This window comes from Tubulanus polymorphus, chromosome 7 (genome assembly GCF_964204645.1).
Source record: "Tubulanus polymorphus chromosome 7, tnTubPoly1.2, whole genome shotgun sequence".
Taxonomy (NCBI): Eukaryota; Metazoa; Nemertea; class Palaeonemertea; order Tubulaniformes; family Tubulanidae; genus Tubulanus; species Tubulanus polymorphus.
The window spans coordinates 19,226,784-19,244,110 of NC_134031.1; the positions used below are offsets into that span (position 1 = coordinate 19,226,784).

At 39.1% G+C, this 17,327-nt stretch overlaps 2 protein-coding genes across 2 annotated transcripts; one reads left to right on the forward strand and one right to left on the reverse strand.

The window, feature by feature from the left end:
- The first annotated feature begins 5,879 nt into the window (after positions 1 to 5,879).
- On the forward strand, positions 5,880 to 10,179 carry LOC141908300 (argininosuccinate synthase-like). Its single transcript, XM_074798287.1, has 12 exons — positions 5,880 to 6,022; positions 6,340 to 6,408; positions 6,475 to 6,599; positions 6,720 to 6,986; positions 7,352 to 7,473; positions 7,594 to 7,678; positions 8,692 to 8,756; positions 9,027 to 9,100; positions 9,259 to 9,316; positions 9,508 to 9,664; positions 9,814 to 9,879; positions 9,982 to 10,179. Exons 1-12 carry the CDS (start codon positions 5,918 to 5,920, stop codon positions 10,034 to 10,036), a joined length of 1,248 nt encoding a protein of 415 aa, XP_074654388.1. The 5' UTR covers positions 5,880 to 5,917; the 3' UTR covers positions 10,037 to 10,179.
- Positions 10,180 to 11,094: 915 nt separating this feature from the next.
- LOC141909024 (uncharacterized) lies at positions 11,095 to 13,173 on the reverse strand. The gene is made up of 3 exons (XM_074799352.1): positions 12,947 to 13,173; positions 12,002 to 12,150; positions 11,095 to 11,585 (listed from the first exon to the last, which is right to left on the reverse strand). Exons 1-3 carry the CDS (start codon positions 13,082 to 13,084, stop codon positions 11,495 to 11,497), a joined length of 378 nt encoding a protein of 125 aa, XP_074655453.1. The 5' UTR covers positions 13,085 to 13,173; the 3' UTR covers positions 11,095 to 11,494.
- Positions 13,174 to 17,327: the final 4,154 nt, after the last annotated feature.

Genomic DNA, 17,327 nt, shown 5'->3' on the forward strand with positions numbered 1-17,327 from the left:
TATATCAATGCTAAAGCTTTGAATGGAGAATCCGCTTTCTAAGAGATGTCATGTTTTTGAGTCGCTTTTAATAGAAATGTCATGCGCAGTAGGCTTAATTGGATTTGTTAGTTGTCAGATCACATGCTGATCGGGGCCCATCCTCGCTTGCCAGGGGTCCGGTATCACTCCCGAACTCGCTTCCACCAGCGAACAGGTTTAGCGTAGTGGGTTCGAATCCCTTGACGGGTGAAGATGATCGGGGCCGTGTTCAAAAAGTTCCAATTTCCCCCAAAATGTGTTACGCGGAACGCATACGTATTGGAAAATAACGATTATTATTTGCACAAATTTCACTCGATCTATAAACCTGTTTTTTAGTAGTAGAAGCATTTTAGTGTAAATGAATATAAAAAGAATACATTTTTTAAAATCATGACCAAGAACCATAACAGATTCGGCCAGGAATGAACTGATTACAAATTTTATTGCAGTTTACAAAAGTGATCCGGCCGATTAGGAGAAACAAGGCTTTTTAGGCTTATTTCCGAATAAAAATCATAATTGAGGGTGGTTGCCACACTCGGAGGTGTTGTTATTATCTAAGGGCTACTCAGCGGTGTGAAGGCGATCGGGAGATGATTTAACAAGAGTAATTTCCACATAATGTGTCTTCCAATAATAATCACTCTAAGTATCTACTGCTGATACGGACTGACATTGATTGGCTTCATTTTTTCTCCATCTCGATCTTGTCTCGAATCTCAGAGGAGATATAAGTGCCATCGGAATTCTGCGCGCTCACCAGGACTTGCGCGCGAGGCGGTGTTTTTATCACGCCTTGTCTGGTTAGGTTCTCATGTCCATCGGCAACCACTGTTCTCACTTTCCACGATTATTCTAAAATAACGAAGCAAAATCTTCGATATCTTTAATGGATGATTATGCCGCCACAATACTTCTTTCAAATCGAACAAATACAGGAACGTTAACTCCGTCTTACATCGGTATTATCATCAACCCGACGTCACTCTTACCGTTAACTTACCGATGGTTCGTCTACGTTATAACGGGCTTATCGCTCTTCCTCGGCTATATCGGTAATATTCTTATCGTACGTGTTATGCTTACCCGTAAATTGAGTCGTTTATCGTACAGTCGTTATTTTCTATCACTAGCTCTATCGGACGCGACGTTTCTATCGGTTGTAATGTGTAAGTATATTAATTTAGCATGTGTCTATTTTTTCGGATTTATTCTGATTCGCGTTGATTCGACCGCGTTGTGCAGAGCAGCCGAATTCGTCGTGAATCTATCGATAACGTTCAGCGCCTGGTTACTGGTACTCATAGCCGTTGAAAGACTCGCCGTCATAAGTTCCCCTTTTAAAGCTCGGCGGTTCTGGACCCCGCGAACAACTTCGCTGTTAAGTTCCTTCCTTTTTACGTCATGTTGCATTCTATATCTGTTCAATTTATGGGATATTTTCTACGTTCCGAAAATTGGTTGCTTTTATACGGAATTCGGTTATGAAATTCGCGCCATTTTAACGTCAGTTTTCTGTTCATATTTACCCACTGTTCTGTTGACTATTTTCTCGTCTGTGATGGTCGTCTGTTTACGTAAGAACAACCGAAGATTACAGCGAAGTAAATTTTCCGGCAACTCATTTCATAAATCGTCACAGGCGTCTGCTTGGAAACAAAGCTCTCGCAATTTCTCATCGTCGGGTAGCAACCAAGTTACCCGGATATTTTTTGCCGTTTGTGTATTCTTCTTGGTTACTACGACTCCCGTTTACGTCATCGTCGCATTGTTGCAGAATCCAGCGTTAACCGACGCGTTATTTCTTCCGTTCTCCGTAAGCGTTGACGTTCTGACGCTGAATTATTCGGCTAATTTTTATCTGTACGTGGTGACGGGAAAAGAAATTCGTAACGCCGTCAAACAATTGTTTTGTCCACCTAGAAAATTCTCGTCATATAAAAGAAAATAATCAACACAAGAATTAACCATTTTTATACGGTTGGTTTTTATTCTATGGGAATCCATTGGGCTTAAGATTATGAACCCAGCTCCGCAGCTTTCGCTTCAGATTTGACAAATTGCTGACACGTTCTTGAACTCTCGGGGAGGGAAATCCTGGCTGAAAACTCATTGCACATCTACAAATTTGATGATTGGTTGGTAAAAATAAAAGAGAGAGAGAGAGATCCATTATGTACTGTAGGCCTAATCACACTATAATCGTATTGATTTAGAAATCAGGTAACATTTACAACTCAAACTACATAACATTCAGCTTGAAGATACATGAAAATGATTCCAACATTTCCTATGGATTTAACCATTTTTTTGTCGATGGATTTTTGCAGAAACTGTGATCATTATTATTCGGAAAAACGTAGGGAACAAATTAACAACGAATTCACGTATATCATAATTACGATAAATAGCATATCATCCCGGCTATCAAGGAATCCTTACGCGCTAAATCAGTTTTTTGTTGCTCCATGATTAACAAATCTATAAGGTGCTAAAATGCCGATTGCCATCGAACGATGGTCGAATTAATTCTAGGAAAAAATTCATAATTCGTTTCTGCCCTAGGAATCTATTGACGCTACGTTTTCGTGGTTCTCAAATTAGAATCGACGTTTCGCCTGTTTAGATTCTAACTTAGACTGGTTACCGGTCTCTATCTTCATATTGAATGGGACAGGCAACCAGTCTATACCGTTGCAATCTCGATGCCATCAGGTTCGAATCCCTCCCTGGGGGAGGATGGGCAAAAATCCTCTACCTTTCAACATCAAGTGAAGAGCTCGTGGTGATCCAACAAACGATACATCAATGAAGCACAACATCTTATATTTTGTTCATAACCAGATTCATCAAATGAACGTATTCTGAGCTTAGGAGAGCAAAATTTGCAGGTCAGGGGCGACTGGCAGGGTCGGGCTATGGGTGATTTACTGGTAGGGTCGGGCTATGGGTGATTAACTGGAAGGTCGGGATCATGGGTGATTTACTGCTGAATAGAGGATGTACAGGGGTGTCACGGGTTTGAAACCTAGTAATTACTGACACTGATAAAGAGTGGTCCTGATGCTGAATAGAGGATGTACAGGGTTGTCCCGGGTTCGAACCCAGTAATTACTGATACTGATTCAGAGTGGTCCAGATGCTGAATAGAGGATGTACAGGGGTGTCCCGGGTTTGAAACCCAGTAATTACTGACACTGATTCAGAGTGGTCCAGATGCTGAATAAAGGATGTACGGGGGTGTCCCGGGCTTGAACCCAGTAAGTACTGATAATGATTCAGAGTGGTCCAGATGGTGAATAAAGGATGTACCGTGGATTAGCGGATTTTTCATACACTAATGTGAATTGTCTCTGGCAACCAAGAGTCTACTGCCAGAGTCAGTTCGTGTTAGTTTATGCAAATCCAAGCATAGTGAATCTTAAAAATCGGCAGAACATAGCATCACAACCACTGACTGGTGAACTAATTAAGTTCAGAGTAGCTAATTAACTAAACAAACAAAGAGTTTCTAACAATTATATTTACTCTCATACAACAATTATACAAAATGCCAGGTGTGCTCGAGAAATTATAACTTAAGTTCCTCAAACACGTGGACTGTATTTCAAAAACAGTCCAACCATGGACGTATAAACTATAAACTAGAGTTTATACGTCCATGGTCCAAGCATAGACTCTAAAAGAGAAACGTCTATAGCACACAACCATGGACTCTAAACTGTGAGAGTGCATGGCTCCCCGCACTAAAACCAGAGATAAACCTGGCCGAATACCCTGGAAAGCGTAAGATTTAATGAATCGTTTAATTTGCAGTTTAAATTTAGCGCCATTCTCGCGAGATTATCAACAACCCGGAAGTAAAATCCAAGCCAGTTAACAAGCCCCTGTGGGTCATCGCGCATAGTGAATTATATGGAAGACCTGGGAGGGACATGCCAGTTGCTAGTTGCCAAATACGGCATTTGATAGTTGTTCTCCGCCCGCTAGCGCCACCTCGGTATATACCTTTTGTTATTCATTGCCGCGAAATTGCATGATCAAAAGTATGATCATGAACCCTATAAAACCAAAGTTGGCATAATACATCGATAAAATGCAAAAATATCTCATTCAATCAGAATCATATTTTTAATGATTATTTTTGGATGACACCTGGACCGGACCAGGCCAAGAGCACTGTTGATCGACCAGACTGAGGCGCGTCGTATCCATGACGACTCGGAGCTGTCGCCCGCCCAGCGGCAGTGCTCGTTTCAATTTCATTGATTTCTTAAACTGAAGAAAATGTTGAAATTTGGCCGATACGGTCTCACACGTTCACTGAAGTCAGACTCGAGCTGCGCAGTTTTCGTATAACTAGTGCGCATGCCGCGTTTCGGCGACCGCCCGGTCCATATTTGACTTAAATCATATTCGTTCCTGTTTTGAGAAAAGGGGTCAGTCAATTAATACGTTGAATGACTCAAACGTAATTTGCGACTGCGCCCGAGTGACGCGTGTGTGCCCGAGTAAAACTCCATGACTATTTAATCAATGATTATGGGTACTACCATCCAACGGTGTTAGATGTCTAAAATCATAGTCTTAACCATGCCCCACTTTCATCTCTGAGTCAAGGGTCCGCCTATAAAGAATTTCATGCATTCTCAGTCCGCAGATCGAGACACGACCCGAGAGAGCTGCGCTATGCCAGAATCCCACCTTGTAGTACCGGACCATGTGACGATGTGTCACACCAGGGCTAGGTGGGGAGTTTTACAGAACCTAGTGGATGACTTCAATAAAATCACGACCACCGTTGATACAATGCTGGACTGCCACAATTTGTCACAATTAATTTTGATGGAGGATGGATGATAGGCCAATATCCCTATATAAACAAGAATCTTTTTTATATAGGGATACTGGTATCATCCACTTACACCTATTGTCAGTCATGCTCCGTGTCACATGGAAGCGAATGCGTTCACGGCTTTAAACTGATTAAAATCTTTATTTGCCGAAAAAATGTCTAGCGTGTGGGAATTACAAGTGGAAGGAAAAGGCTACTTCATGTATTTCTAGTCAATGGAGCAAAGCCATTAGGTTAGTATTGACAAGAAGCTCCAATCCGGAGCGCTTCCCTGTTCCCTACATTATGTAGACTGCTGGTTACCGGTCTCTATCTTCAATTAGATTCAATATTCTTCGATATTCCATATTGAATGGGACAGGCAACCAGTCTAGATTAGATGAACGATGGTTGTCTGTCAAATTTTGACTGGTTGCCTGTCTTATTCTACGAAACAATTTCTCGGATTTTGACTTATTCGAAGGTTCACATTTCTTTACACAGAAAAAAAATCTTATGACTTCCCCTCAGCAGGGATTTTTGTTTATGGAGACCTCGTCAAAACTCAATGGATATATGATTAAAGCTCTAAATTGATGTAGATGTTGGTCGAATTCCGGGGCTGCCTAACACGAACGGCCCCGGGCTAGCTAAGTTCGGCACCAACGAACTTTCCATTATTTTCTATCGTAATTTTGTGATATTACAATAGTTGCCGGTACTGCGTAATTCTACGAACAGATCTGCTCATTACACGAATTCAATGAAAATGACATTCGCGACAATTTCTTTAAAACAACATATTTTCATCGGTCCTGGTGGCGTTATAAAGGACTTTTTTAATGTTAGATTTAATTTATCCATTCCATCAACTCCGGGCATCAACTTCGGCGAACGGCAACCAAAAGCCTAGCAGCGAATCAAAAAAAGTGTAGCTATTTAGCTAGGATGGCAAACGCGATGGGATCGATAAGTTTGTTGTGGCGCGCGGTAGGTGTTGCGTCAGCTGTGTGTAGGAATAACGACTCAGTTCATTCGTTGTGTAACGAGCTTAGAAATATGTCATCAGCTGGGAGAGTAGTGTTAGCTTACAGCGGCGGGCTTGATACATCTTGTATTTTAGTCTGGCTGAAAGAACAAGGATACGATGTCATTTGTTACATGGTAAATAGTCTGCTAAACGCGACACGAATAGTGTTGTTTAGGGCGTTCATTTTTCATTAAGTTTACAAATGAAAATACATCTTAAAAACTGAGACTGGTCGCAAATCAATTAATCTTCTTTCTAAATTTTGAGACCTTTACTTAAAATAACAAAAGGAACCGGTTATTTGACAAAGTATTTTGGGTCAACGAGGGATCGAATTTATCTGGTTATTACGTATATACTCTTCATTCTATTGGAATATTTCCTGGAACCGCCAACTCTCATGCGAGTTAGTGAGGTCGAGAGTTTCATTCCCATCCTGTGATGATTGTAGGCCGATGTCGGACAAGAGGAAGATTTTGAAGAGGCCCGAATCAAAGCGAATGACCTCGGAGCAATTGCAGTGAGTATATACGACATTCACACAAACGCGTCACTTCATTTATATATATACTCATTGTTTATACAGGTAGAAATCGTTGATTTGAAGAAGGAATTTGTTGAGGAGTTTATTTGGCCGTGGGTCCAAAGTAGTTCTCTGTATGAAGACCGCTACGCCTTGGGTACGGCTCTGGCCCGACCATGTATCGCCAGGTAGGTATAGACAAATATTCCTCGCAAACATTATCAACTATGAAACTATGTTTATATATTACCAAATAGAATATGCGGTTACGCAGGAATTCACATTTGTCGGTTATTATCTAACCATAGGGCACAAGTTGCGGTCGCCAAAAAATACGGCGCCAAGGCGTTATCTCACGGCGCTACGGGGAAAGGTAACGATCAAATTCGTTTTGAACTGGCCGCCTACGCCCTGTTTCCCGAATGTCGTATCATAGCACCTTGGAAAATACCCGAGTTCTACAACCGATTCCAGGGACGCAAATGTCTGTTCGAATACGCTTCAGAAAACGGCATTCCACTGCCAGTGACACCTAAAGCACCGTGGAGTATGGACGCAAATCTGATGCACGTTAGGTAAATTCTTGGTGCGGCACTTTCTACCTATTTTACTTCCTCGCCTACTTTGATTGACAAGTATATCGTGAGTAAGGAGGGGACTATTCAATGACGTCATATTGACCGTAACCTTCTACAGTGCGTCCGGCGTTTGCGCTGTCGCGTCACGTTTACAGATTGCGGGTAACACTTACAAGGCCATCATGTCTGAACTTAATGAACAATCTAATATAGCTTTAGTCCGAACGATGTAGAGCAAGATGCGTACAACAAAACAACTTATTATCTTATCAGCCTGAATCACCCGAACCCCTTCATCGATATGACAAATTCAATGTTAAAATCTCTATGTATATAAACTGTGTGAATGCTATCGTTTTTAGTTACGAGTCGGGAATATTAGAAAATCCGAAACACTTCGGGCCGAAAGATATGTACACGATGACGACTGCACCGGAGGAAGCTCCCGACACTCCGGAAATACTTGAATTAGAATTCAAACAAGGTTAGAAAATCATTCAATTCATTGAAAGATGAAGTAGGATCGGGAATTATTAACTACATTTAAAAGCTCAAAAGCAATAGTTGTAAGGTTTCTTTCCTTTTTTTCTACGTATATTATTAGGTATCCCAGTACGAGTTAAAAATCAAACCGACAACACCGAACTCAACGATCCGTTTTTTCTATTCAGATACCTCAATCGGGTCGGGTAAGTTCGTGTACCAAATTCGGGAACGTTTTTCTTGAAGTTGTATAAGGCTTAGTGTTGTTCATTAGTCTTAATGTGTTTCATTCTTTGATCACAATGCACTTTCAAATAGGTCTGTAATGGCAAATGATTTTTTTAGTAGAGCCACACTCAAACGTGGAGACAATAAGATAAAACCCCACTATATACCAATATGAAAGTTTTTTTTAAAACTTCTAAATGATTCGGGCAGCTAGTCTTACCCTTCTCGATTAAATCGTTTGGAGGATTGATATGTCTGGAAAAAAATATACTTAGTAGATTTGTCGAACGACCCAGAAATGGTAGTTTACACCATCTGGTGCCAATTCGCTACTTTTCAGTAGATATTACATGGTAGTATAGTCTTAACAGATGGCACCTCGGTCATGCATGGCATTTATCATCGGCAAAAATATCAGACGAAATCATAAATTAATTCCAAACACGCAATTTTGTGCTTACTACGTATTGTATACAGTACTTTAAAACTATACTTTCTTTTGACTTGCACGGAAGGCGAGATATCAGTTTTAATAAAACACGTGGAACTGTCTTTTCGCCAGTTGGTTTCCATTCAAAGCGTCTGCAAATTATGTTCCATCTGTGAAATGAGATATTCGATATAGCAATACGTAATGGTGATATACATTATCTATTGTGATCGAAATATTTCATGCGTGTTTTAGAAAGTATTTTTTCAATTCTTATTCAACGATATTGAAATTTAATGCCGTTTGCTTCTACAAAAATGAACGCCATAAAATAATATAATGATAAAACACTTCTAAATTCACTGTATATTTATTTCATGTAAAATTCAATGTTTCCCATTGGCTTTTCATATTCAAATGTCGATTCACCTCCTCAGCCGTCCTAGATCCGATGATGATAGAAATTCTTTTGTCGCCTTTTCAAACTATATTTTAATGATGATGATTAAAATGATGTTCTTCTTTACGCACTTTTTGAAACCAAATTTCCTTTTTTTCAAGTGGCAAACACGGCGTCGGAAGAATCGACATCGTCGAAAACCGATACATAGGAATGAAATCTCGAGGTAAAATGTCGCCGCACCTGAAATGTCTGGTCGATAAGTCGGTCCAAAAAGATGTTATGCGGTTGCTCTGTCCAGTCGCTTTCGCTGAATAATAAATAAGAAAACCTGCAATAAGCAAGAAAAATTATTCGAATTCTATGAGACAAATGGCTCATAAATTTGAGTCTAATTCTTTCTGTCTATAGAAAATTGTGTTATGTATAAACGTCACCATACATAATTATGGGGCTCCACGGGAATGTTCCATATGACGGTTGTTTGTTTCCTCAGGTATCTATGAAACTCCGGGAGGTACGATTATCCACCACGCTCACGTAGATCTAGAAACGTTTACGATGGATAAGGTAAGATACAATCTCTGTCGAATTCGGCGTTCGACGGTGTTGGAACCATCCAAGTCTCGTATAAAGTGGTCATAAATTCCCTTTCATCACTTTTTAAATGAGTTAAGAATCGATATTTTTCTTATATCTTCATATTATTACTTATCGGGTTTTTAAAGGAAATGCGATGTCTGAAACAGTACCTCGGCGCACAGTTCACTCACCAAGTTTACAAAGGTATTGACAAAATTACCCCGAAAACCTCTTCATATTTTCTGAACAGTGTAACAGATTGAAAATAAACTAATTTGGAATAAATAATGAAATCGACGACTGTAGAACTCAATTCTAGGGTTAAACCTTTCACAACGTTTTGAGTTGGCTTTCTAAATGTCGTTTTTTTCTACATCTGGATCGGATGTTTTTAGGGTTATGGTTTAGCCCTGAAGGTGACTATACGCGGGAATGTATCGCCCGGAGTCAGGCGGCCGTGGAGGGCACTGTCTATATCAAGCTGTATAAGGGTAACGTGATGATAATGGGACGCGAATCACCACGATCGCTCTACAGTCAGGATTTAGTAAGGTATGAATATTGTAATCCGTAGCGCCTTCATAATCCGTAGATTATAATGAATTACTGTAGATAATAATCATTGGTTTGCATATAGTTCGTATGTTTGGTATAGCGTCATAAAACGTCATAAATCTATTTAAAATTCATGTTTATTTCAGTATGGATGTTCAAGGCGATTTCGATCCGATCGATGCTTTCGGGTTCATCAAAGTGAACGCCCTCAGGTGAGAAATCCGTGAACTAATGAATTCAAAATGGAATCTTCGCGCTGCAATGAAGTAATATATGGTCGATGATAATGATTTTCCTTCTGTGCGAAACTGCAGGTTGCAAGAATATTACCGCCTTCGTTCCGCTGAAGAAAATGGCGCAGAAAAGTAATGATAGTTCGGTCGTTAGTTGTGGATGAAAGATAGTAATAGTTACACGTATAATGAATAGTTGGTGTATGAATGTAGTATCAAACTTCGTATATTTTCGTATATTACGGTGACGTCATCAGCGATCTACCGTATTTGGCTAAAGAATATCGACATATTGAACTGAATATTGACAAAATAAAACATTAGATCCATTACTTTTATATCTTTATCTAAGTTCTGTAGACTCCTCTTTCTCATCGACACTGATCGATAAATAAAATCCACCGTTTTTTCGATGCAAACATGAAATCCTCTAATAACTCAGTGTTCAAGACGACTCAGCTCAACTATTTGATTTTAGGCTAACCATTAATGAAACAGGCTTTCGATGTTGTAACGATGATACAAATCCCTTACATTAAAAACTCCCTTGCTTGGTTAGTCTCTTTCTTCTCGATTATCTCATATTTTAATTCAATCATTCATTGTATAAAACGCTCTAATTCGTATCAACTGAAGATAAATGACAAAGTCCCACATTGGAATCTTATGCGAAATTCATCAAAATGAAACCACAGCGTGTCGGCTTTTGACGGGTGTTCGTCGACAGGGAAACCTCGCTTCGTTCTGAACTTGTTCATTTCGTGCAGGTATTCCTGAAGATGACTTTAGAATATAGTCGAAACGTTAATCAAACTTCCAGCTCGCAGAATCATTTCGTACTAAGTATTTCTCTTAGTGTACAGGTTTCATTGTTTGGCATCAACTATAATCTGTGGTTAACTCAATTCATTTTCAATTGAGTTAAACCCCGGGCCTAAGTTGATACCATTGTATAAAACCGGGCCCACGATTTTATATCATAGATTTACCTAGAATCTTACGTATAGTTAGAAGCTCGGCAGAACAATTCTAAGAAATATTCCTGCAGAAGCTACCGATTAGAGGAGTAAAAAAACCAGTAAAACCTGAAACGATTGTGATTAGAAAATGCATTGAATCGAAACATTTGATTTTAACGCAAAAATAGACAGTTTTAATTACGAATATTTAACATGATACTGAATTGTCTCGAATCGACAAAATCGACGAATTTCGGTCGTAATAATTTCTAAACAACAACAACCCGACATCGAGAAGAACATGAGTAGAACAAGTTGAACTGCGTGTTTTTGAGAACTTTCTACGCGCTTTGATGTGTTAGAAAACATGGTGACTGACAGCTGAACCGACGAGGACAATAAATCTGCTGCTGTCCTCGCTCACATACACAGGTATTCAATACGACTCGTAAAGAACGCGTGTTCACACACACAGGTATTCAATACGACTCGTAAAGAACGCGTGTTCACATACACAGGTATTCAATACGACTCGTAAAGAACGCGTGTTCACATACACAGGTATTCAATACGACTCGTAAAGAACGCGTGTTCACATACACAGGTATTCAATACGACTTGTAAAGAACGTGTGTTCACATACACAGGTATTCAATACGACTCGTAAAGAACGTGTGTTCTGCCCGCGTCGATAAACGACAAACCGTTGAATCTGGACACGAACACCTGAAACAAAAATTCATTAAAACGTTGATTTCTTTTTATTCATAATTTACCATTTTTAGCTTCCATTGAAATTGTAGAATCTATCGCTTTAATATTAGTTATATATATTCTTTCCCTCTTTGAACGATGCATTTCATCATTCTTTTAGCCAGGGACATATTTTTGTGATTCTATAGTCAATTCAACAACTAAAGCCCAGTTTTGTGATTTTAAGACCATTCATGGACTACTGTCACAACTGCGCAACTGGGCCCAGAAAATATTTCCAAGAAATTTATATATTTTCTTTTAGTGATTTGATTTTGACATTAATGATTTTTATTTCCGATTTCTTTTTCGAAAACACACATACATGTACATGTATATTCCCAAGAGATTTCGACGCATTTTATGCGAATAGGTGAAGGTCTACTTACGCCGAATTCACTACCATATCGCAGTCATCGAAGATTTCTCTTTCGTAATATAGAGGGCGCACCGTCCAGGGACAGACGGCCCACTGGCAAGGCATATTTTTACTGCAGACGAATTTCTCATTATCAGTATATTGTTTCTTGTGTTTAATCTAAAAACAAGTATATATATGCACTTCAGAACTACATGTACACAGTGTGGGAAATTCGGCCGTAACGCATTTCACATTGTCGGCCATCTTGGAACTAGGCCCGAACTACAGCGACCGTGCTCTCAATCCCGTGGTCGAATATTTCCGGGAAAGAGTTCCGACAAACTGACATTCGGTTTCACTTTAGTTCTCAAATAGTCGACTATCTCCGATGACCGAAACAGTCGAGATAGTCGACTGTTCGCGAACTAAATAAAACCGAATGTCAGTCGGAACAATGGTCCCGATATAGTCGGGATTGAACACGGTCGCTGTGTAGTTCGAACCTAGTTTCAAGATGGCCGAAACTGTGTTAAATGCGTGAAGCTCCGACCACTATTCAACTAACTCCGATAACAGAAGTTCGCCCGTGATAGATGGTTTCATCATCCTTACATTGCATCATCCCCGTATGATTCACATACTCTTTAAATGATAGGAAAATTCTAATTCAAAGAAATCCACAAAAACCTTTAAACGAATAAATTATGTCGGCGTATCTTTGGAACAAGCCAGTTGAAAGTACGAAAAAATCACCACCCAAAAAATGTCTAAAATCTATTTTCAAAATGAAGGTAACCCATGATTAGACTTCATGGCATAATTTCGGTGACGTACTACAAAATTAACTCCTACTCATAGATATTTCAGATTCTTAGCCACAGCAACCACTTGATATTTCTTACATAATTACGAAAAAAATCCCGAACATCTTTGAAAAAAATAGATTCTGAGAAAATAGTGACCACAAACATACCTGCGACAAACGTAGAGTGCTAAAACTTTCCACCATCGTACAGCAAAGTACAACAGTGAACAATACTAGAACCAATCCGCGTCTGGAGTTTCCCAGTAACTTTGGGACAGCGAAACACGACTCAAAATGCGAATACATGCTGGTATAATGATGACGGTAGGTTTCCTACAGGTTTGTGATATGTTTCTCGCTTGTTAAGTCGTTGTAGTTGTTATTGCCCGCACGGTTTCGGCTACTGATGTGACCGTCGTATCGTTTTGATCATCGCTTTTATACGCGCTAGCAAAACGCGTAGGTGTCTGACTCGGTCGAAAAGCGCGAATGGTAATCGCTAATTGCTACCGGTGGGTGTGTACTTCGCTCTCTCATGCTCCTGTGGTCACCAGAGCCCGTGTTAGGCAACATTCAACGCGGGATTCGTGACATTTTCGATGGCTGACAAGATTAAAAGATACCAAATTTAACTTTTGAATTTAACGAGGGGGGTACGATCATTCCCGAGTGAAACGATACTTAAATATAGGGCAATTAGAGCAAATTGAAAGCCAAATGAAAAGGAAATCAGCCATTTATCTAGCTGAAATAAACGGTTTTTCTAAGTCTCATTTCTAAGTCTAATCGTATAACATCACGGATTATTTACGCGCAAATATAGATGATAAAACGACGAATGCGAAATTATTTGATTCGTCTTTCGTCTTAAAAGGCGAATGGGTTTCTCCAGAATAAACCAACAACCGGTTTACAATCATTCGCTAAGTTTTCCTAAGCTGTTGAAAAATGTTCATCCACGCAGTAGAAAAGACAAAGTGCATCATTTATCAATTCGCTTGCAATTTTAACTCTTTACAAACATGACTCGGTTTTGCAGTTTTGAGTAAAATATGAATAAGTTTATTTCAGTATTATGATCGATATGAAGGACCGGAGCTAACGCATTGAGGCCACATTCTTTACTATAGAGGATTGTTGCGGTTAGTTTCATGGTCAACGGATATTCCCATAAACCACAATAAAAGCGACTTAATCAGGTCTCAGCGATTAGTTACTAACCATGTTCAAACAACTATACATTTCATTAGCTACATTTCTCCAAATATGGTAACTTTTCGCATTAACGTCCCATCACACTGCTGACCTAATTCCCCATAAAAGGTCACAGAGCGTTCAGGCGTTCGGTGGAAAAACGGAGAATTCTTCGATACCACGAAACTGCAGACCGCACTCGAGATGTACGCGGTTGAAGTGTATGGGCTTCAGCGTCTAAACAGTTGTTGTTGTGAATTATTAATTTGTGGGCGGAAGTAATGAACAGAGCCGGAAAAGGGCCCACCTGCTAAATTCCGTCGGCTGCTAATAGACTCTCCTTAAAAATATACGTGATAATTCATATTCTTGTAATGGGATTGCTAGCGATGTTTTCTAGGGGTTGTTGCATTGGCCCACGTATATGTACATATACGTCTTCATGCAATATCAGAAAATATTGCGAATTATATCAAGGAAACTGAACCGTTCGTTGATTTCTTACCGGTAATGAGCCATTGGTATTCGTGGGCCGTTGTTTTCATAATTGTAAATTGAAAATTCATTTTTGTATCGTTCTCATTGATAACATCGTTCAGACTGGTTGGAAGAGTGTTTTGAGTGAACCGGAACTGAATTTCCCAATTATGTACTTTGATTTAAACAAAACATTCTGTCAACTCGACTGCTGATCACACAACTACATGACGTATATCTGTACTTCGATTTCCGATTTAAAAATCAAATCCCCTCTTTCGTTCACGGCAGGCGTGGTGGGTTTGTTGGGGACACCAAATCAAAAAATCAAATGAAATCTCACCAATCAAATAGATAACAGGGTCAATCCCTATTTTAAGATAACAAAAATAACTCAGGGTCGAAATTTGTTCATGTACGCGACCGTAATAGAATGTTTCTGTCATATATTCGACCCTGGGATTCTTAACAAGTGCTCTATGACGTCAACCATCTCAATTAAGTTACAGAAATACGAAACGCCGATTCGAAACAACAAATAGCTAAAACTTCCTGCTGAACTATTGCGTTAAGATGATATTGTATGTTATTCACTATGAAAATATTAACGAGCGCCAAAATAATACTCGATATTGATAAAAAACGAATGCAAAATCGATTGTTATACAAGTATTTAGTTATTTTGATGAATAAATATTATCGTTATTATATATTACTCTATCATTGATATTACACGGACGTTAGTATTTCATCAGCGGTTTATCAACGGACGCTATGTTTCCCTATATGTGAAGTGTAAAAGTCGATTAATCGGTCGATGTTTATTTTCAAGACGATAAGATGTACTGATCGAAAAGAACAGACCGAACATCTCGAACTAAACGATTTACAACATCGTAAATTCAACTGATAGAAATAACGACGGTTATATTGAATGTTTCGATTGATATCGATGTATTTTTCTACATTCTATTGTCATCGCCTGATAGAAATCTATAAAGCAATAGCGTTAATATTTCTAAACAAATGTTATCATTTCCTTATCGTTTAAGTATCCAATTTACTGCTGGAAAACGAGGACAATTTTATGATCGGATATATTTGTGCGAATTGTTATAATCCCATTAAATTGTAGCGTAACAGATGTATTTTTTCTCCCATCGCCAACATCCCGTAGTTCGCAGTAATTTGTTCACGTTTTCTATTGAAATTTCGTTTTTCGAATAGTTAATGATGCATCAACGTTGTTTGTCGATGGATGAAATTGATTTCATCTGCACGAAGATATAAAGCTCCTCCCGACGAAATTGAAACATCACTGGTTGAAATCGTTCCGCGAGAGGATCGAATAAACCAATTCCGAAAAGTAAGTAGATTTCCGTTTCTTTTTCTTTTTATGTAAATAATAACGTGCAAAATGGCAGAAATGATGGTTGAGAATCGTTCGGTCCGTGATGTGATAAGACAAATTTTAATTCTAATTCTATTTCAATCGTTATTAATTCGTTCCAAGAGCTGAAACTATTGACCAAATCAATCTTGTAATCAGCCGCATATTTTGATAATGTGTAGGTTATTAGGTTTCATTTTCACGACGCCTCAGAATCAGACTTGTCACTCTGCACTGTGTTTGGAAGTTGAATCGTGTTACTTTTTAGGGCGTGCCGCCTTGATTACGAGAGTTATATATATATATATATATATGTAATACCCTGTGGCTTCAGGTCACATGAGGGCAATAGATGCCGGAAATAGCGAAATCACAGATGGCAGATCCCGCACTTTTAGACGTTTAAGAAATTGAAGGTTTATTTATTATCATTCTTAGTCTTCAAGTATATATGGGGTTAATCTTAATCGTATTTTTCGCGGGTTAGAGCGTGTTTGATGAATCTTTCATTACAGATTAAAAATACGTACAATATACGTACGAAGTAAATAGATGGAAAAGAGATTTATTTTCATGGAAATGTTACATCATTGGACGTTATTACAAATATGATTTTTTCAAGATTGTCGATTTTTTTTAAAATAGATTTATACGCGTTCGTGGTACGTAAACCGTGGCAATGAAAGCGTTTATCGTTCTGTTACTGACCGCGACGTTGGTCATCTGTCACAAAAACGTCGGCGGTACAGCAGTAGGTGGGTATCATTTTAAAATCGTAGCCTTGTAAAGGAATACAAAAAAATCCAATAGCCATTTAGAATTTGCTCTGATATGAAATTTGGTTTTAAATAGATCTGACGGCTGACGCTGAACACGAAGAGTTTGTTCGAGACACGGCAACACCGCCACCACCTCCTCCAAATACGGATGTCAACTCACCTGCGCCACCACCTGATGGTAGATAGAAAAGCGGCACCAAGAGGCGACTAGTGAAATACATTACTGAGTGTTATATCTGTCACAGTGTAGGCCTGCTACTGAATACGAGTATATATGTCAATAAACATCTGATTATCTTTTCGGTCAATCTTCTTCTTCCGCTTAAATTCCCTTCGTTTTGAAGATTCTCGGAAACTGTCAGTCTGTTGAAAGAGTTTCTTTCTGAGATCAGTGAATCGGGGAACACGAGGTCATGTCCTGACCGAATAGGCTGGTTTCACTGGGTTCCGACCTGCCATCTCATTGCCACAAACATCCTATCCAAACAAGCCAAGGACTCACCCAAACCTATCCAACAAGCCACGAACACAGAACTCACAAACACTGTTTTCATCAGTGTAATTCATTAGTGAGTCGGGAACCATTGACATGCCCTGCTGGCTGAATATAACATTGTTTCACTGGCTGGATTCGGAACTATCAGTTTTGGGTCAAAGCACAGGTAAAAAAACAAATCTATTTTATGCTTTAACAAGTTTTCTTTTTCCG